General features: G+C 48.8%; 2 protein-coding genes across 7 annotated transcripts; one reads left to right on the top strand and one right to left on the bottom strand.

The window, feature by feature from the left end:
• Window positions 1–960: 960 nt before the first annotated feature.
• LOC116364628 (serine/threonine-protein phosphatase 6 regulatory ankyrin repeat subunit A-like) lies at window positions 961–20282 on the bottom strand. 6 transcript variants are annotated; one of them, XR_004208025.1, is made up of 9 exons: window positions 18885–19286; window positions 18183–18373; window positions 17101–17535; window positions 16693–16896; window positions 4635–4787; window positions 3777–3835; window positions 3075–3265; window positions 1993–2427; window positions 961–1788 (listed from the first exon to the last, which is right to left on the bottom strand). XR_004208025.1 is itself a non-coding variant. In XM_031817659.1 (4 exons), exons 1-4 carry the CDS (start codon window positions 19810–19812, stop codon window positions 16558–16560), a joined length of 381 nt encoding a protein of 126 aa, XP_031673519.1. In that variant the 5' UTR covers window positions 19813–20282; the 3' UTR covers window positions 16069–16557. The 6 variants fall into 6 exon arrangements, 4 of the variants coding, with proteins under 4 accessions (XP_031673519.1, XP_031673518.1, XP_031673517.1 ...); XR_004208026.1 differs by lacking the exons at window positions 17101–17535; window positions 18183–18373; XM_031817659.1 differs by lacking the exons at window positions 961–1788; window positions 1993–2427; window positions 3075–3265; ... (2 more) ...; window positions 17101–17535; window positions 18183–18373 and adding exons at window positions 16069–16605; window positions 19743–20282 and having other exon boundaries at window positions 18885–18943.
• On the top strand, window positions 5256–9662 carry LOC116364627 (polysialoglycoprotein-like). Its single transcript, XM_031817656.1, has 7 exons — window positions 5256–5388; window positions 5563–5628; window positions 5781–5864; window positions 6000–6114; window positions 6253–6548; window positions 8175–8841; window positions 9205–9662. Exons 1-7 carry the CDS (start codon window positions 5289–5291, stop codon window positions 9572–9574), a joined length of 1698 nt encoding a protein of 565 aa, XP_031673516.1. The 5' UTR covers window positions 5256–5288; the 3' UTR covers window positions 9575–9662.
• Window positions 20283–20299: the final 17 nt, after the last annotated feature.

The raw sequence follows: 20299 nt of genomic DNA, 5'->3' as shown, positions 1-20299 counted from the left end.
TCTCTCGGAGGACCTGAGCCCTAGGACCATGCTTCAGGACTACCTGGCATGATGACTCAACTGTTCTGCCTGTGATTATTATTATTTGACCATGCTGGTCATTTATGAACATCTTGGCCATGTTCTGTTATAATCTCCACACGGCACAGCCAGAAGAGGACTGGCCACCCCACATAGCCTGGTTCCACTCTAGGTTTCTTCCTAGGTTTTGGCCTTTCTAGGGAGTTTTTCCTAGCCACCGTGCTTCTACACCTGCATTGCTTGCTGTTTGGGGTTTTAGGCTGGGTTTCTGTACAGCACTTTGAGATATCAGCTGATGTACGAAGGGCTATATAAATACATTTGATGTTATTTTGATTTGACATGATGTGGAATGGGTTCTAGTTCATTTTAACTTGATGGTTGTGTAACTGAGTGTTTGGGGTTGGTACATATGAGGATGTTGCTAGAATCGGGGTATGGTGTCAGTGCTAACTAATATCACGGTTGACAACTTGCATTTCAATTACTCTGCTGGGTGTCTACTAGTCTTCTCTCCTAACTGACTTGGTTTCCTATTAGTGAATGCTTACATGTAAAACCAGCTCTCGTCACTCATACAGGTGCCCCTACTCTCCTAACCTCCCCTCAGTAACTAACGAAGGCACAAAATGATGACATAAATATCACAAAAAAGAATACATTAATGAATCATTTACTTTCTAGAGGCCAAAGGACAGGTAGGTTTAATAATGTAATATGTCCCATCAAAAAGTCCTGTTGTTCACATACCAGCATCCTAAATGGCACTGCTTTTGACCAGAACCCTATGGACCCTGTTCAACAGTAGTGTACTATTCAGTATAGGGTTCCTTTTGGGATGCATTAAATCTTTACAATTACTCATCAGAGCAAATGCTACCATTTTTTTATTCCCACAGAGCCTGTGGGAATAAAAAAAGACATGAATGATTTTATAAAAATATTTGTTCATACAGAATGTATGATTTCCCCTCCTCCCACATGGATTACAGACAAGAGGCTAGGTGCGTTCTGACTGTCTTAGTGTGCGGATAAACATGACAATCACTCTCATGAAACTTAAATGAAACATCACTCCTTATGTCTTTTCTCAGCACAAACACTCAGCCCAATTTCTACAGTCAAAACAGGTTTTGAAAATGCTTCTTCCACATCTTTTGGTCCCTGTCTGTTTTGCTCTCAGTGAAGTGCTACTATCCCCTTGGACTACAGGTTATTGCCGTCATAAGGTGTGCGTCTGTCTGTTGGCCGGACACTTTCTACCGTTTAGGACCTTTGTGGGTAAAGGTAAAGATGGGGTATAGCAGCAGCAGTTCCTCTGAAGTCCAGTATCTGCTGGAAGGGAACCTGGTGGTATGAGAGGATGAGTGTGGGCCTGTTGTGCCTCCCCCTATCCCTCCCTCTTCTCTCTCTCTGTCTGAGGGACTCTTAAGGTTCCTGTGCGGACTGTCTCGGTTCGTGCCCTCCTGAAGCTGGCTGTGGTGATTTAAGACACGCTATGTTTATGTGTGTATTTGTTTGTGGCCTCTGGCCCACTTCGCTGTCCCTCTGTCCAGTACATACCGTTGTAGCAGGCCAAGTGTAGTGGCGTGTAGCCCTGGTTGTCTGTGATGACGGGGAGGGTCCACACTGACTGGGCGGTGTGTAGGAGCCACCCCAGTATCCCGATGTGTCCGGACGCCGCCACCAGGTGGACATGGCTCCGCCCCTTACCTTCCCGAACCAGGAAGCTGGCACTGTGCTGCACTCCTCGTGAAAAGTCACCGCCTAGGAGGAAGGGAAGGGAGGGGAGACAAGAATGGATTTGAATAATTTATAATCAATTAAATAATAAGGAATCATAATAGGTATATTTGGGCATAATTTATATTCCATGCTAGATCCCACACCAAAGCCATCCCTAGTATTTCAATGGCCCCATCCCTAGATCAGAACAAGCCTCCCCCTCTCTTTCTGTGTGTGAGCGCGTACAGCCAACTCTCCTCACAACCCTTCTGTGTAGAGCTGTTCTGTGCCATTTGTCTTTGGCTTCTACGCTTGCTCCCTTGTTGAACAGGGAGTACACACAGTCTGTGTCCGCTCAGCACCGACAGCATCAGAGGGGTTCTGATACACAAGACAACAGGTCATATTACAAACTGGTAGTAACCAGGCTGAGTCCCAAATGGCAACCTATTCCCTATATGGTACACTACTCTTGACCTGAGCCCATAGGACTTTGGTTTAAAGTACTGTACCAAGTAGGGTACAGGTTGCCATTTTGGATGCAGCCCCAGTTTCAAAATCTCTTTATTTCAGGAATTGTATCCAAAACCCAAGTGACTATTCCGTCTTGAATGTCCACTGTACTCTGGATGTCAGCATTTCCAATCAGCAAACGCAAACACTCCGAATGTCCGTTGGTTGCTAGAGGAAGATAAACAGAGAGGATATAACAATGTGAGATGATTGACCTTCAGTAGCTAGAGATGGAAAAACTGAGAAGATATAAGAATGTGAGATGATTGACCATTGGTAGCGAGAGGAGGATAAACAGAGAGAATATAAGAATGTCAGATGATTGACCATTGGTAGCTAGAGGAGGATCAACAAGAGGATATAAGAATGTCAGATGATTGACCATTGGTAGCTAGAGGAGGATCAACAGAGAGGATATGAGCAGATTGCTGGACGACTATAACCTTCACATGAACAGACAGATTTCAAGAACAGTGGTGTTGGTAGATGACATCCTCATGATGTTAACACAGCAGATAATAAAGAATTTTGGGGCTGAGGCCATTGAAGCCTGTCACTTGCTAGCTGTGTACCTGGCTCTGGATAGAAGTCTCCCCTGTGCACTGATCTAGGATCAGCTTACCCTCCCTAGATCCTCAATCATTAGTGGAGAACATGACAAAAAATGACCTTAGATCAGTGTCTCGTGGGCATTTTCACACGATACCATCCCTAGAGTGGACATAGTCGTCCTAGCAACATGACCAAACAAATGGCCATCTTGGTCAGGAAAACTTTTTAATTACAGAAGCTCTATGTGATATCCTTATGTCTACCTGCAGCGTGGATGGGGGTCCTCTTCAGAGTGAAGTCTTTAACCAGGATGGAGGCTTCCTGGTTGATGAGGACGTCAACACACTCCACAAGGCTTTTTAAGGCAGCCAGGTCCAGAGGGGTGCGCCCCTGGCTGTCCCTCACGTCTAGATCCAGCAGAGACTGAACCAGGACCTCCATAGCATGGTGGTGACTGTGGTACGCATGAATAGATATTCACTCTTAATATAATCAATGTCCTAGAGTAGACCAGTGGTACACCTGAACAGAAATACAGTGCTAGACCTCTAAAGTAGACCAGAGTCTTTCAATCGGGAGCCCATTTTTGCTCCTGCCCAGCATAAACATCGGAGGTTCCTGTCAAGCGTGGGATTGAGAAACAAACACTCTACTTCTCCTCTGAGGTTGATTAACTCAAATGGCAAAATAAGGAAATCATCCTCATCATCACTGTGTAGAATATGCATGTATTTTACACTAATCAGGAATAGATCGGAATATGGTGTGTGAGTCTGTCTGGACAGTCAACTTCCTGTGGAAAATCTACACCATGCTTGCATCCCAGATAGCACCCTATTCCCTATGTAGTGAACTACTTTTGATCAGGGCCTATAAGGATCTGATCAAACGTAGTGTACTAAATAGGGAATAGGGTGCCATTTGTCATATGGAGACCACTACAGGAGCAGGTAGGCTTTACTCACAGCGAGGTGTAGAGGGCTGATGGGAGCTCTGACATCAGATTCGTTCAGGATGTCTGTCCCTGAGGTTTCAATTAGTCGAGGAAAGAGAAGAACGGCCAGTTCAGACTTGGAAAAAGAACATCAAGAGTGACGATGCGTCCACGACAAACATGCAGCCACACCTTAAAACCTACTGTTGGGTTCTGAGAATATGAAATATACGAATTCATGTCACTGAGGGAGAGAGCTTAATGTATAACGTTTATATTATGTCCGGATATGTTTTTGTTAGCCATCAGGCATCCTATGGGTGGGATCCTCTGGGATGAGAAGAGACACAGTCTGGTACCAATCACCATGTCAGCCTTGAGTTGGGGAGGAGTGAGCACTTTGGGGTAGCGGTCAGGTCAGATGAAGTGAGGAAGAACAGATATCACTAAGGTTCTGTCTAGCAACAGAGATGCATTGACTGTTTAGATGTGTAGGAGGAGACTCAGCATAGGAGAGAGGATTAAATATCAGTGCTTGTGTGAATATGTTTTTTGTCTAATGCAGCTGTCTTGACCCTCTGGGAAGAATAAACTTGGTTCAAGCATTCATAGTGTCCGTCGAGTTTTTACTCTGAGAATTAGAACCTAACAGTTGGCACTGCGAGCAGGGTTCTCGAACGCTGTTGGATTTGGGTGTATTAGCAGTAGCAATAAAGAGAGGTTGGTTTTATGCCCTGTTGGGGTGGGGAACCATGACAGATTATGTGGAAATAGGAAGACAAGTGTGAATCATTTTGGTAATGTGTGTTATCAACAACAGTGATATTTGAACAGATTGGAGATGACTATCCATAACAATAAAATCCTTCATACAGTGAGGTTAGGTTACCATGCTTGTCCTGCCCCACAGCTGTAGACACAGCCTTCTCCAGGTCCTCAGACACTAGCTGGAGATCCATTACAGGATGTCTGTCACCTCACTGAGCCCCTATTGCAGGTTAGGGGTCACATCCACTTGAATGTCCTTCATATGACGAACCTCCTACAGAGCAAATGAGGAAAACATGATATATTAGGATTTATGTTAGTAGCAATAGAATATGGGAATTTTATCTCAACGCTACCTACAGCTATCATATTTATTTATGTATGTGATCTATGTAAATAAATAAATATATCACAGCTGTAAAACTGTGAAGGACTATAGGTGGAGGCCTACCCATTTCCCAGGAGCATTGTAAAACGTGGATTTGGGTACAGTGTTTATTTCCCCCTAATATCTTTGAAGATTACACCTAAAATAATTAGGCCTACTTCTTTCTACTGCTGATCTGAGACCATTAGGGTTAATCATTACAGATATAAATGCAATATATGGAGTAGAAAAGATTGCCTGCCCACCAACTTGATAAGAATCAACATGTGTTCTACATGGTCTATTTCTATCTGAACGTAACAACTCAATCAAGCTTGTTAATTGATCGTTAAGCCATGTTTGTCAGGTAAACGGTCATTAGTGGCCTATATAAGCCTCATACAGGCCATGGGAAGACATTACCTGTTGATAACACAGACTATTTTCATGATCATGGGAGGTGTGAGAGAATTGCTGCTCGTTGTGATGACTGTGGGGGTTGTCAAAGGTTGGTTCACTAATGTTTAAGGGATTTGTTTGGTAAATATGCTTAACTTTATAAGTTGGGTATTAATATTTGACTGTCTGTATCTTCCGCGTTGGTCATCTTTTATTCTTCACTGCTATTAATATATGTAGCTATTTTGTGTGAACTCAACTTCTGTCAACACTTTCTCCTCAGTTTCTTGTTACCCTGTTGGAAAGTCCCAGAAGCAAGATCAAGTCTCTCTGCAGAGGAGACTTGGAGGTAAGTGTTTCTTTCCACAACCCTTCTAGCTATGTTCTTTGTCACTGTCTATGGTGCTGCTGTGTTTGACACTCATTCAACAGCATAGAGTAACTCAGTCTAAATAATGTTGTCAAACCTTTTGCTTGTGTACCTAAACCTAAATTTTTCAGAGCTGTCATCAAATGACGTCTCCATTGTGCATGCCCTGGCCTTGCTCCGATCCATAGGGTCTGACGCGAAACAAACCAGAGAAGGTACGGCCTGAAACATATACTTTGAAAACTGTTGGCTTCATGTTGCTCAAAATTCGATTAGCAATTTGGCCTAGACCGTGTAGAACAGATGTGTTGCTGTAGAATACCCAACTGTTCCTTTTGTTTTTTCTCAAGAGTATTTAGAGACCAATGAAGTAGAATCCCAAGCTTCTCCAAACCATGGTAGTTCTCCGGCAAATGATGCCCTGTCCTCTGAGGAGAAGCTGAGGCACATGTCCTCTGACGACGCCACCTCTGAAGCTGCCACCGGCCCGTCCTCTGACGACGCCACCTCTGAAGCTGCCACCGGCCCGTCCTCTGACGACGCCACCGGCCCGTCCTCTGACGACGCCACCTCTGAAGCTGCCACCGGCCCGTCCTCTGACGACGCCACCTCTGAAGCTGCCACCGGCCCGTCCTCTGACGACGCCACCTCTGAAGCTGCCACCGGCCCGTCCGGCGACGACGCCACCTCTGAAGCTGCCACCGGCCCGTCCGGCGACGACGCCACCTCTGAAGCTGCCACCGGCCCGTCCGGCGACGACGCCACCTCTGAAGCTGCCACCGGCCCGTCCGGCGACGACGCCACCTCTGAAGCTGCCACCGGCCCGTCCTCTGACGACGCCACCTCTGAAGCTGCCACCGGCCCGTCTGGCGACGACGCCACCTCTGAAGCTGCCACCGGCACGTCTGGCGACGACGCCACCTCTGAAGCTGCCACCGGCCCGTCCTCTGGCGACGCCACCTCTGAAGCTGCCACCGGCCCGTCCTCTGACGACGCCACCTCTGAAGCTGCCACCGGCCCGTCCTCTGACGACGCCACCTCTGAAGCTGCCACCGGCCCGTCCTCTGACGACGCCACCTCTGAAGCTGCCACCGGCCCGTCCTCTGACGACGCCACCTCTGAAGCTGCCACCGGCCCGTCCTCTGACGACGCCACCTCTGAAGCTGCCACCGGCCCGTCCTCTGACGACGCCACCTCTGAAGCTGCCACCGGCCCGTCCTCTGACGACGCCACCTCTGACGCTGCCACCGGCCCGTCTGGCGACGACGCCACCTCTGAAGCTGCCACCGGCCCGTCCTCTGACGACGCCACCTCTGAAGCTGCCACCGGCCCGTCCTCTGACGACGCCACCTCTGAAGCTGCCACCGGCCCGTCCTCTGACGACGCCACCTCTGAAGCTGCCACCGGCCCGTCCTCTGACGACGCCACCTCTGAAGCTGCCACCGGCCCGTCCTCTGACGACGCCACCTCTGACGCTGCCACCGGCCCGTCCTCTGACGACGCCACCTCTGACGCTGCCACCGGCCCGTCCTCTGACGACGCCACCTCTGAAGCTGCCACCGGCCCGTCCTCTGACGACGCCACCTCTGAAGCTGCCACCGGCCCGTCCTCTGACGACGCCACCTCTGAAGCTGCCACCGGCCCGTCCTCTGACGACGCCACCTCTGAAGCTGCCACCGGCCCGTCCTCTGACGACGCCACCTCTGAAGCTGCCACCGGCCCGTCCTCTGACGACGCCACCTCTGAAGCTGCCACCGGCCCGTCCTCTGACGACGCCACCTCTGAAGCTGCCACCGGCCCGTCCTCTGACGACGCCACCTCTGAAGCTGCCACCGGCCCGTCCTCTGACGACGCCACCTCTGAAGCTGCCACCGGCCCGTCCTCTGACGACGCCACCTCTGAAGCTGCCACCGGCCCGTCCTCTGACGACGCCACCTCTGAAGCTGCCACCGGCCCGTCCTCTGACGACGCCACCTCTGAAGCTGCCACCGGCCCGTCCTCTGACGACGCCACCTCTGAAGCTGCCACCGGCCCGTCCTCTGACGACGCCACCTCTGAAGCTGCCACCGGCCCGTCCTCTGACGACGCCACCTCTGAAGCTGCCACCGGCCCGTCCTCTGACGACGCCACCTCTGAAGCTGCCACCGGCCCGTCTGGCGACGACGCCACCTCTGAAGCTGCCACCGGCCCGTCTGGCGACGACGCCACCTCTGAAGCTGCCACCGGCCCGTCTGGCGACGACGCCACCTCTGACGACAACGCCACCTCTGAAGCTGCCACCGGCCCGTCTGGCGACGACGCCACCTCTGAAGCTGCCACCGGCCCGTCCTCTGACGACGCCACCTCTGACGCTACCACCGGCCCGTCCTCTGACGACGCCACCTCTGGCGCTGCCACCGGCCCGTCTGGCGACGACGCCACCTCTGACGCTGCCACCGGCCCGTCTGGCGACGACGCCACCTCTGAAGCTGCCACCGGCCCGTCTGGCGACGACGCCACCTCTGACGACGACGCCACCTCTGAAGCTGCCACCGGCCCGTCTGGCGACGACGCCACCTCTGAAGCTGCCACCGGCCCGTCCGGCGACGACGCCACCTCTGAAGCTGCCACCGGCCCGTCCGGCGACGACGCCACCTCTGAAGCTGCCACCGGCCCGTCCGGCGACGACGCCACCTCTGAAGCTGCCACCGGCCCGTCCGGCGACGACGCCACCTCTGAAGCTGCCACCGGCCCGTCCGGCGACGACGCCACCTCTGAAGCTGCCACCGGCCCGTCCGGCGACGACGCCACCTCTGAAGCTGCCACCGGCGGCCCGTCCGGCGACGACGCCACCTCTGAAGCTGCCACCGGCCCGTCCGGCGACGACGCCACCTCTGAAGCTGCCACCGGCCCGTCCGGCGACGACGCCACCTCTGTAGCTGCCACCGGCCCGTCCTCTGACGACGCCACCTCTGAAGCTGCCACCGGCCCGTCTGGCGACGACGCCACCTCTGACGACGACGCCACCTCTGAAGCTGCCACCGGCCCGTCTGGCGACGACGCCACCTCTGAAGCTGCCACCGGCCCGTCCGGCGACGACGCCACCTCTGAAGCTGCCACCGGCCCGTCCGGCGACGACGCCACCTCTGAAGCTGCCACCGGCCCGTCCGGCGACGACGCCACCTCTGAAGCTGCCACCGGCCCGTCCGGCGACGACGCCGCCACCGGCCCGTCCGGCGACGAAGCTGCCACCGGCCCGTCCGGCGACGAAGCTGCCACCGGCCCGTCCGGCGACGACGCCACCTCTGAAGCTGCCACCGGCCCGTCCGGCGACGACGCCACCTCTGAAGCTGCCACCGGCCCGTCCTCTGACGACGCCACCTCTGTAGCTGCCACCGGCCCGTCCTCTGACGACGCCACCTCTGAAGCTGCCACCGGCCCGTCCTCTGACGACGCCACCTCTGAAGCTGCCACCGGCCCGTCCTCTGACGACGCCACCTCTGTAGCTGCCACCGGCCCGTCCTCTGTAGCTGCCACCGGCCCGTCCTCTGTAGCTGCCACCGGCCCGTCCTCTGGCGACGCCACCTCTGAAGCTGCCACCGGCCCGTCTGGCGACGACGCCACCTCTGAAGCTGCCACCGGCCCGTCTGGCGACGACGCCACCTCTGAAGCTGCCACCGGCCCGTCTGGCGACGACGCCACCTCTGAAGCTGCCACCGGCCCGTCCTCTGACGACGCCACCTCTGTAGCTGCCACCGGCCCGTCCTCTGACGACGCCACCTCTGAAGCTGCCACCGGCCCGTCCGGCGACGACGCCACCTCTGAAGCTGCCATCGGCCCGTCCGGCGACGACGCCACCTCTGAAGCTGCCACCGGCCCGTCCTCTGACGACGCCACCTCTGAAGCTGCCACCGGCCCGTCTGGCGACGACGCCATGGATATCTGACGTGGGACATGCAATAGTTAACGGGTACTCTAGTCCAGTGTGTAACTGCATTTGCTTGTTTTGGCTCAAATAAACATTAACTGTAATACTTGTGTCCTCTGTATTGTTTTGGTGGTTCCTACTTGGAGCTGAGGTCTATGACCTGACTTGAGTAACTGGGGTGATGGCAACATTTATTTTGCATTATATCCATGCGCCAGCAATATTACTCTGACCCCTGTGTTTTAAATTACCATTTGACTTAAGCTACATTTGCTCAGTGTTGGTCCATTTATGCTAGTAGCATCACATGATACCTCACACAGCATTTTGACGCCATTTCCGGTCACAACTTGCAGACTTGTTTACGTGTTGCTGTGTGTTTTGTTGCCTACTTTGCTACATGACAACTTTACGGTTTTTACTTTATAATTACCGTTTATATTTTTGGTTTTTCCCCTCGTGTCAGGGTTGCGTCAATTCGAATCTGGTATCAGGAAAAATATAAAAATGAGGCACCGACGTATGCTATGTATTTTTTATTAGCTAAGCAGTAAGTGGTAAATGCAATTTTCGTATATACGGGCTCTCTGTCCCACCTCGCAGGGCAAAACAGAACTGACTTGTTCCTGACAAAGATATTTAATATACTCTGACAGAAGTAGTTCCTGCTTCCGAGCCGGCCTGTCAGAGTAGAGACTAGGCTGGGTGAGTCTAAACCACGCCCAATCGTTGATTGTTGGCGCAGAGGCTGGTCCCAGCCCTCTAAGCGCTTCAGCGGTCAGTCGTTGTAGATATGCAGTTATCAGGCACCTGGCTCCTGTTATCTAACAAGACTGTTCTCGCAACACTACGTTCTGAATGTGCCCCCCCCAACTCATTGCACAGGTCCGGCCTTCATGTTATGTATTTTTCCATCATGAGAAAGGCCCATGGCCCTGAAACTGTTAACAAGGGTTCAAGTCAGCTATGTTGCATAACACATACATACATCCACACAAGCCAACAGCAGATAATATTAAATCACATATGGTAACGGGCTATAGTGCATAACACAGAATCCTCATACTCCGGACGCTTTATCTGGACATGGTTCGTCAGGACCTCCAACAGCCGAAGCTAAGTAACATTAACATGATGCCTTCTAATTGCAGTCGCTGTACTCATACAGGAGAACGATCGCCTTACGGTGAGGATACAACTGTGCTACAAGCCCAGCTTCAGACGCAATCGTTAGGCAAGGGTAATTTCTGTGTAGGAAAGGATGAAACAGCGTCTGTGCCACCAGTAAGTACAGATAGTAACGTTAGTATAAATCCCCTCGCACGGTCCCCGCAGCCGGACAACTTTCTCACGGTTTCTGGAGGGTAATGCTGTAGGAATGCTCAACCGGTGTCGCTCATTCAGCCGACAAACTTTCAACCGGTTTTCCCCATTAAGCAACGAGTCGGAGTCAGAGGCCGAGCCTTCTCTTGTCTCTACTCCTCCCGTTACGGGGTCTGAGACGCCGAAGCTTCCCACCATTAGCTCTGACAAATTGAAAACTCTCGTCATTGGCGACTCCATTACCCGCAGTATTAGACTTAAAACGAATCATCCAGCGATCATACACTGTTTACCAGGCGGCAGGGCAACCGACGTTAAGGCTAATCTGAAGATGGTGCTGGCTAAAGCTCAAACTGGCGAGTATAGAGATATTGTTATCCACGTCGGCACCAACGATATTAGGATGAAACAGTCAGAGATCACCAAGCGCAACATAGCTTCAGCGTGTAAATCAGCTAGAAAGATGTGTCGGCATTGAGTAATTGTCTCTGGCCCCCTCCCAGTTAGGGGGAGTGATGAGCTCTACAGCAGAGTCTCACAACTCAATCGCTGGATGAAAACTGGTTTCTGCCCCTCCCAAAAGATAGAATTTTGTATATAATTGGCCCTCTTTCTGGGACTCACCCACAAACAGGACCAAGCCTGACCTGCGGAGGAGTGACGGACTCCATCCTAGCTGGAGGGGTGCTCTCATCTTATCTACCAACATAGACAGGGCTCTAACTCCTCTAGCACCACAATGAAATAGGGTGCAGGCCAGGCAGCAGGCTGTTAGCCAGTCTGCCACTAGCACAGTCAGTGTAGTCAGCTCAGCTATCTCCATTGAGACCGTGTCTGTGCCTCGACCTAGGTTGGACAAAACTAAACGTGGCGGTGTTCGCCTTAGCAATCTCACTAGGATAAAGACCTCCTCCATTCCTGTCATTATTGAAAGAGATCATGATACCTCACATCTCAAAATAGGGCTACTTAATGTCATATCCCTTACTTCAAAGGCAATTATAGTCAATGAACTGATCATAATCTTGATGTGATTGGCCTGATTGAAACATGGCTTTAGCCTGATGAATTTACTGTGTTAAATGAGGCCTCACCTCCTGGCTACACTAGTGACCATATCCCTCGTGCATCCCGCGGAGGTGTTGCTAACATTTACGATAGCAAATTGAAATGTACAAACAAACAAAAAAGACGTTTTCATCTTTTGAGCTTCTAGTCATGAAATCTATGTAGCCTACTTCAAATTTTTGGTGACTTTAATATTGACATGGAAAAGTCCACAGACCCATTCCAAAAGGCTTTCATCATCGACTCAGTGGGTTTTGTCCAACATGTCTCTGGACCTACTCACTGTCACAGTCATACTCTGGGCCTAGTTTTGTCCCATGGGATAAATGTTGTGGATCTTAATGTTTTTCCTCACAATCCTGGACTATCGGACCACCATTTTATTACATTTGCAATTGCAACAAATAATCTGCTCAGACCGCAACCAAGGAACATCAAAAGTCATGCTATAAATTCACAGATGACACAAAGATTATTTGATGTCCTTCCAGACTCCCTCTGTCTACCCAAGGACGCCAGAGGACAAAAATCAGTTAACCACCTAACTGAGGAACTCAATTTAACCTTGCGCAATACCCTAGATGCAGTTGCAACCCTAAAAACTAAAAACATTTCTCATAAGAAACTAGCTCCCTGGCATATAGAAAATACCCGAGCTCTGAAGCAAGCTTCCAGAAAATTGGAACGGAAATGACGCCACACCAAACTGGAAGTCTTCCGACTAGCTTGGAAAGACAGTACCGTGCAGTATCGAAGAGCCCTTGCTGCTGCTCGATCATCCTATTTTTCCAACTTAATTGAGGAAAATAAGAACAATCCGAAATTCCTTTTTGATACTGTCGCAAAGCAAAGCTAACTACAAAGCAGCATTCCCCAAGAGAGGATGGCTTTCACCTCAGCAGTAATAAATTCATGAACCTCTTTGAGGAAAAGATGATTATTAGAAAGCAAATTACGGACTCCTCTTTAAATCTGCGTATTCCTTCAAAGCTCATTTGTCCTGAGTCTGCACAACTCTGCCAGGACCTAGGATCAAGAGAGACACTCAAGTGTTTTAGTACTATATCTCTTGACACAACGATGAAAATGATCATGGCCTCTAAACCTTCAAGATCCATACTGGACCCTATTCCAACTAAACTACTGAAAGAGCTGCTTCCTGTGCTTGGCCCTCCTATGTTGAACATAATAAACAGATCTCTATCCACCGGATGTGTACCAAACTCACTAAAAGTGGCAGTAATAAAGCCTCTCTTGAAAAAGCCAAACCTTGACCCAGAAAATATAAAAAACTATCGGCCTATATCGAATCTTCCATTCCTCTCAACATTTTTAGAAAAGGCTGTTGCGCAGCAACTCACTGCCTTCCTGAAGACAAACAATGTATACGAAATGCTTCAGTCTGGTTTTAGACCCCATCATAGCACTGAGACTGCACTTGTGAAGGTGGTAAATGACCTTTTAATGGCATCAGACCGGGGCTCTGCATCTGTTCTCGTGCTCCTAGACCTTAGTGCTGCTTTTGATACCATCGATCACCACATTCTTTTGGAGAGATTGGAAACCCAAATTGGTCCATACGGACAAGTTCTGGCCTGGTTTAGATCTTATCTGTCGGAAAGATATCAGTTTGTCTCTCTGAATTGTTTGTCCTCTGACAAATCAACTGTAAATTTCGATGTTCCTCAAGGTTCCGTTTTTAGGACCACGATTGATTTCACTATATATTTTACCTCTTGGGGATGTCATTCGAAAACATAATGTTAACTTTCACTGCTATGCAGATGACACACAGCTGAACATTTCAATGAAACATGGTGAAGCCACAAAATTGCCCTCGCTAGAAGCATGTGTTTCAGACATAAGGAAGTGGATGGCTGCAAACTTTCTACTTTTAAACTCGGACAAAACAGAGATGCTTGTTCTAGGTCCCAAGAAACAAAGAGATCTTCTGTTGAATCTGACAATTAATCTTAATGGCTGTACAGTCGTCTCAAATAAAACTGCGAAGGCCCTCGGCGTTACTCTGGACCCTGATCTCTCTTTTGAAGAACATATCAAGACTGTTTCAAGGACAGCTTTTTTCCATCTACGTAACATTGCAAAAATCTAACTTTCTGTCCAAAAATGATGCCGAAAAATGTATCCATGCTTTTGTCACTTCTAGGTTAGACTACTGCAATGCACTACTGCTCTACTTTCCGGCTACCCGGATAAAGCACTAAATAAACTTCAGTTAGTGCTAAATAGGATCCTGACTAGAACCCCAAAAATATATCATATTACTCCAGTGCTAGCCTCCCTACACTGGCCTCCTGTCAAGGCAAGGGCTGATTTCAAGGTTTTACTGCTATCTCTCTGATTTGGTCCTGCCATACATACCTACACGGTCACAAGACGCAGGCCTCCTAATCGTCCCTAGAATTTCTAAGCAAACAGCTGGAGGCAGGGCTTTCTCCTATAGAGCTCCATTTTTATGGAATGGTCTGCCTACCCATGTGAGAGACGCAAACCCGGTCTCAACCTTCTCTTCAGTGGGTCATATGATGGAGTGTAGTCTGGCCCAGGAGTGTGAAGGTGAACGGAAAGGCTCTGGAGCAACGAACCGCCCTTGCTGTCTCTGCCTGGCCGGCTCCCCTCTTTCCACTGGGATTCTCTGCCTCTAACCCTATTAACAGGGGCTGAGTTACTGGCTTACTAGGGCTCTTTCATACCGTGCCTAGGAGGGGTGATGTGATCTTCCTGTCTGGGTTGGCGCCCTCCCTTGGGTTGTGCCGTGGCGGAGATCTTTGTGGGCTACACTCGGGCCTTGTCTCAGGATGGTAAGTTGGTGGTTGAAGATATCCCTCTAGTGGTGTGGGGGCTGTGCTTTGGCAAAGTGGGTGGGGTTATATCCTTACTGTTTGGCCCTGTCCGGGGGTGTCATCGGATGGGGCCACAGTGTCTCCTGACCCCTCCTGTCTCAGCCTCCAGTATTTATGCTGCAGTAGTTTATGTGTCGGGGGGCAAGGGTCAGTTTGTTATATCTGGAGTACTTCTCCTGTCCTATCCGGTGTCCTGTGTGAATTTAAGTATGCTCTCTCTAATTTTCTCTTTCTCTCTTTCTTTCTCTCTCTCTCTCGGAGGACCTGAGCCCTAGGACCATGCTTCAGGACTACCTGGCATGATGACTCCTTGCTGTCCCCAGTCCACCTGGCCGTGCTGCTGCTCCAGTTTCAACTGTTCTGCCTGTGATTATTATTATTTGACCATGCTGGTCATTTATGAACATCTTGGCCATGTTCTGTTATAATCTCCACACGGCACAGCCAGAAGAGGACTGGCCACCCCACATAGCCTGGTTCCACTCTAGGTTTCTTCCTAGGTTTTGGCCTTTCTAGGGAGTTTTTCCTAGCCACCGTGCTTCTACACCTGCATTGCTTGCTGTTTGGGGTTTTAGGCTGGGTTTCTGTACAGCACTTTGAGATATCAGCTGATGTACGAAGGGCTATATAAATACATTTGATGTTATTTTGATTTGACATGATGTGGAATGGGTTCTAGTTCATTTTAACTTGATGGTTGTGTAACTGAGTGTTTGGGGTTGGTACATATGAGGATGTTGCTAGAATCGGGGTTAATGGTGTCAGTGCTAACTAATATCACGGTTGACAACTTGCATTTCAATTACTCTGCTGGGTGTCTACTAGTCTTCTCTCCTAACTGACTTGGTTTCCTATTAGTGAATACTTACATGTAAAACCAGCTCTCGTCGCTCATACAGGTGCCCCTACTCTCCTAACCTCCCCTCAGTAACTAACGAAGGCACAAAATGATGACATAAATATCACAAGAAAGAATACATTAATGAATCATTTACTTTCTAGAGGCCAAAGGACAGGTAGGTTTAATAATGTAATATGTCCCATCAAAAAGTCCTGTTGTTCACATACCAGCATCCTAAATGGCACTGCTTTTGACCAGAACCCTATGGACCCTGTTCAACAGTAGTGTACTATTCAGTATAGGGTTCCTTTTGGGATGCATTAAATCTTTACAATTACTCATCAGAGCAAATGCTACCATTTTTTTATTCCCACAGAGCCTGTGGGAATAAAAAAAGACATGAATGATTTTATAAAAATATTTGTTCATACAGAATGTATGATTTCCCCTCCTCCCACATGGATTACAGACAAGAGGCTAGGTGCGTTCTGACTGTCTTAGTGTGCGGATAAACATGACAATCACTCTCATGAAACTTAAATGAAACATCACTCCTTATGTCTTTTCTCAGCACAAACACTCAGCCCAATTTCTACAGTCAAAACAGGTTTTGAAAATGCTTCTTCCACATCTTTTGGTCCCTGTCTGTTTTGCTCTCAGTGAAGTGCTACTATCCCCTTGGACTACAGGTTATTGCCGTCATAAGGTGTGCGTCTGTCTGTTGGCCGGACACTTTCTACCGTTTAGGACCTTTGTGGGTAAAGGTAAAGATGGGGTATAGCAGCAGCAGTTCCTCTGAAGTGCAGTATCTGCTGGAAGGGAACCTGGTGGTATGAGAGGATGAGTGTGGGCCTGTTGTGCCTCCCCCTATCCCTCCCTCTTCTCTCTCTCTGTCTGAGGGACTCTTAAGGTTCCTGTGCGGACTGTCTCGGTTCGTGCCCTCCTGAAGCTGGCTGTGGTGATTTAAGACACGCTATGTTTATGTGTGTATTTGTTTGTGGCCTCTGGCCCACTTCGCTGTCCCTCTGTCCAGTACATACCGTTGTAGCAGGCCAAGTGTAGTGGCGTGTAGCCCTGGTTGTCTGTGATGACGGGGAGGGTCCACACTGACTGGGCGGTGTGTAGGAGCCACCCCAGTATCCCGATGTGTCCGGACGCCGCCACCAGGTGGACATGGCTCCGCCCCTTACCTTCCCGAACCAGGAAGCTGGCACTGTGCTGCACTCCTCGTGAAAAGTCACCGCCTAGGAGGAAGGGAAGGGAGGGGAGACAAGAATGGATTTGAATAATTTATAATCAATTAAATAATAAGGAATCATAATAGGTATATTTGGGCATAATTTATATTCCATGCTAGATCCCACACCAAAGCCATCCCTAGTATTTCAATGGCCCCATCCCTAGATCAGAACAAGCCTCCCCCTCTCTTTCTGTGTGTGAGCGCGTACAGCCAACTCTCCTCACAACCCTTCTGTGTAGAGCTGTTCTGTGCCATTTGTCTTTGGCTTCTACGCTTGCTCCCTTGTTGAACAGGGAGTACACACAGTCTGTGTCCGCTCAGCACCGACAGCATCAGAGGGGTTCTGATACACAAGACAACAGGTCATATTACAAACTGGTAGTAACCAGGCTGAGTCCCAAATGGCAACCTATTCCCTATATGGTACACTACTCTTGACCTGAGCCCATAGGACTTTGGTTTAAAGTACTGTACCAAGTAGGGTACAGGTTGCCATTTTGGATGCAGCCCCAGTTTCAAAATCTCTTTATTTCAGGAATTGTATCCAAAACCCAAGTGACTATTCCGTCTTGAATGTCCACTGTACTCTGGATGTCAGCATTTCCAATCAGCAAACGCAAACACTCCGAATGTCCGTTGGTTGCTAGAGGAAGATAAACAGAGAGGATATAACAATGTGAGATGATTGACCTTCAGTAGCTAGAGATGGAAAAACTGAGAAGATATAAGAATGTGAGATGATTGACCATTGGTAGCGAGAGGAGGATAAACAGAGAGAATATAAGAATGTCAGATGATTGACCATTGGTAGCTAGAGGAGGATCAACAAGAGGATATAAGAATGTCAGATGATTGACCATTGGTAGCTAGAGGAGGATCAACAGAGAGGATATGAGCAGATTGCTGGACGACTATAACCTTCACATGAACAGACAGATTTCAAGAACAGTGGTGTTGGTAGATGACATCCTCATGATGTTAACACAGCAGATAATAAAGAATTTTGGGGCTGAGGCCATTGAAGCCTGTCACTTGCTAGCTGTGTACCTGGCTCTGGATAGAAGTCTCCCCTGTGCACTGATCTAGGATCAGCTTACCCTCCCTAGATCCTCAATCATTAGTGGAGAACATGACAAAAAATGACCTTAGATCAGTGTCTCGTGGGCATTTTCACACGATACCATCCCTAGAGTGGACATAGTCGTCCTAGCAACATGACCAAACAAATGGCCATCTTGGTCAGGAAAACTTTTTAATTACAGAAGCTCTATGTGATATCCTTATGTCTACCTGCAGCGTGGATGGGGGTCCTCTTCAGAGTGAAGTCTTTAACCAGGATGGAGGCTTCCTGGTTGATGAGGACGTCAACACACTCCACAAGGCTTTTTAAGGCAGCCAGGTCCAGAGGGGTGCGCCCCTGGCTGTCCCTCACGTCTAGATCCAGCAGAGACTGAACCAGGACCTCCATAGCATGGTGGTGACTGTGGTACGCATGAATAGATATTCACTCTTAATATAATCAATGTCCTAGAGTAGACCAGTGGTACACCTGAACAGAAATACAGTGCTAGACCTCTAAAGTAGACCAGAGTCTTTCAATCGGGAGCCCATTTTTGCTCCTGCCCAGCATAAACATCGGAGGTTCCTGTCAAGCGTGGGATTGAGAAACAAACACTCTACTTCTCCTCTGAGGTTGATTAACTCAAATGGCAAAATAAGGAAATCATCCTCATCATCACTGTGTAGAATATGCATGTATTTTACACTAATCAGGAATAGATCGGAATATGGTGTGTGAGTCTGTCTGGACAGTCAACTTCCTGTGGAAAATCTACACCATGCTTGCATCCCAGATAGCACCCTATTCCCTATGTAGTGAACTACTTTTGATCAGGGCCTATAAGGATCTGATCAAACGTAGTGTACTAAATAGGGAATAGGGTGCCATTTGTCATATGGAGACCACTACAGGAGCAGGTAGGCTTTACTCACAGCGAGGTGTAGAGGGCTGATGGGAGCTCTGACATCAGATTCGTTCAGGATGTCTGTCCCTGAGGTTTCAATTAGTCGAGGAAAGAGAAGAACGGCCAGTTCAGACTTGGAAAAAGAACATCAAGAGTGACGATGCGTCCACGACAAACATGCAGCCACACCTTAAAACCTACTGTTGGGTTCTGAGAATATGAAATATACGAATTCATGTCACTGAGGGAGAGAGCTTAATGTATAACGTTTATATTATGTCCGGATATGTTTTTGTTAGCCATCAGGCATCCTATGGGTGGGATCCTCTGGGATGAGAAGAGACACAGTCTGGTACCAATCACCATGTCAGCCTTGAGTTGGGGAGGAGTGAGCACTTTGGGGTAGCGGTCAGGTCAGATGAAGTGAGGAAGAACAGATATCACTAAGGTTCTGTCTAGCAACAGAGATGCATTGACTGTTTAGATGTGTAGGAGGAGACTCAGCATAGGAGAGAGGATTAAATATCAGTGCTTGTGTGAATATGTTTTTTGTCTAATGCAGCTGTCTTGACCCTCTGGGAAGAATAAACTTGGTTCAAGCATTCATAGTGTCCGTCGAGTTTTTACTCTGAGAATTAGAACCTAACAGTTGGCACTGCGAGCAGGGTTCTCGAACGCTGTTGGATTTGGGTGTATTAGCAGTAGCAATAAAGAGAGGTTGGTTTTATGCCCTGTTGGGGTGGGGAACCATGACAGATTATGTGGAAATAGGAAGACAAGTGTGAATCATTTTGGTAATGTGTGTTATCAACAACAGTGATATTTGAACAGATTGGAGATGACTATCCATAACAATAAAATCCTTCATACAGTGAGGTTAGGTTACCATGCTTGTCCTGCCCCACAGCTGTAGACACAGCCTTCTCCAGGTCCTCAGACACTAGCTGGAGATCCATTATAGGATGTCTGTCACCTCACTGAGCCCCTATTGCAGGTTAGGGGTCACATCCACTTGAATGTCCTTCATATGACGAACCTCCTACAGAGCAAATGAGGAAAACATGATATATTAGGATTTATGTTAGTAGCAATAGAATATGGGAATTTTATCTCAACGCTACCTACAGCTATCATATTTATTTATGTATGTGATCTATGTAAATAAATAAATATATCACAGCTGTAAAACTGTGAAGGACTATAGGTGGAGGCCTACCCATTTCCCAGGAGCATTGTAAAACGTGGATTTGGGTACAGTGTTTATTTCCCCCTAATATCTTTGAAGATTACACCTAAAATAATTAGGCCTACTTCTTTCTACTGCTGATCTGAGACCATTAGGGTTAATCATTACAGATATAAATGCAATATATGGAGTAGAAAAGATTGCCTGCCCACCAACTTGATAAGAATCAACATGTGTTCTACATGGTCTATTTCTAT

The sequence above is a fragment of the Oncorhynchus kisutch genome, unplaced genomic scaffold (genome assembly GCF_002021735.2).
Source record: "Oncorhynchus kisutch isolate 150728-3 unplaced genomic scaffold, Okis_V2 scaffold1112, whole genome shotgun sequence".
NCBI classification, from domain to species: Eukaryota; Metazoa; Chordata; class Actinopteri; order Salmoniformes; family Salmonidae; genus Oncorhynchus; species Oncorhynchus kisutch.
This window is presented reverse-complemented; position numbering and strand designations above follow the sequence as displayed.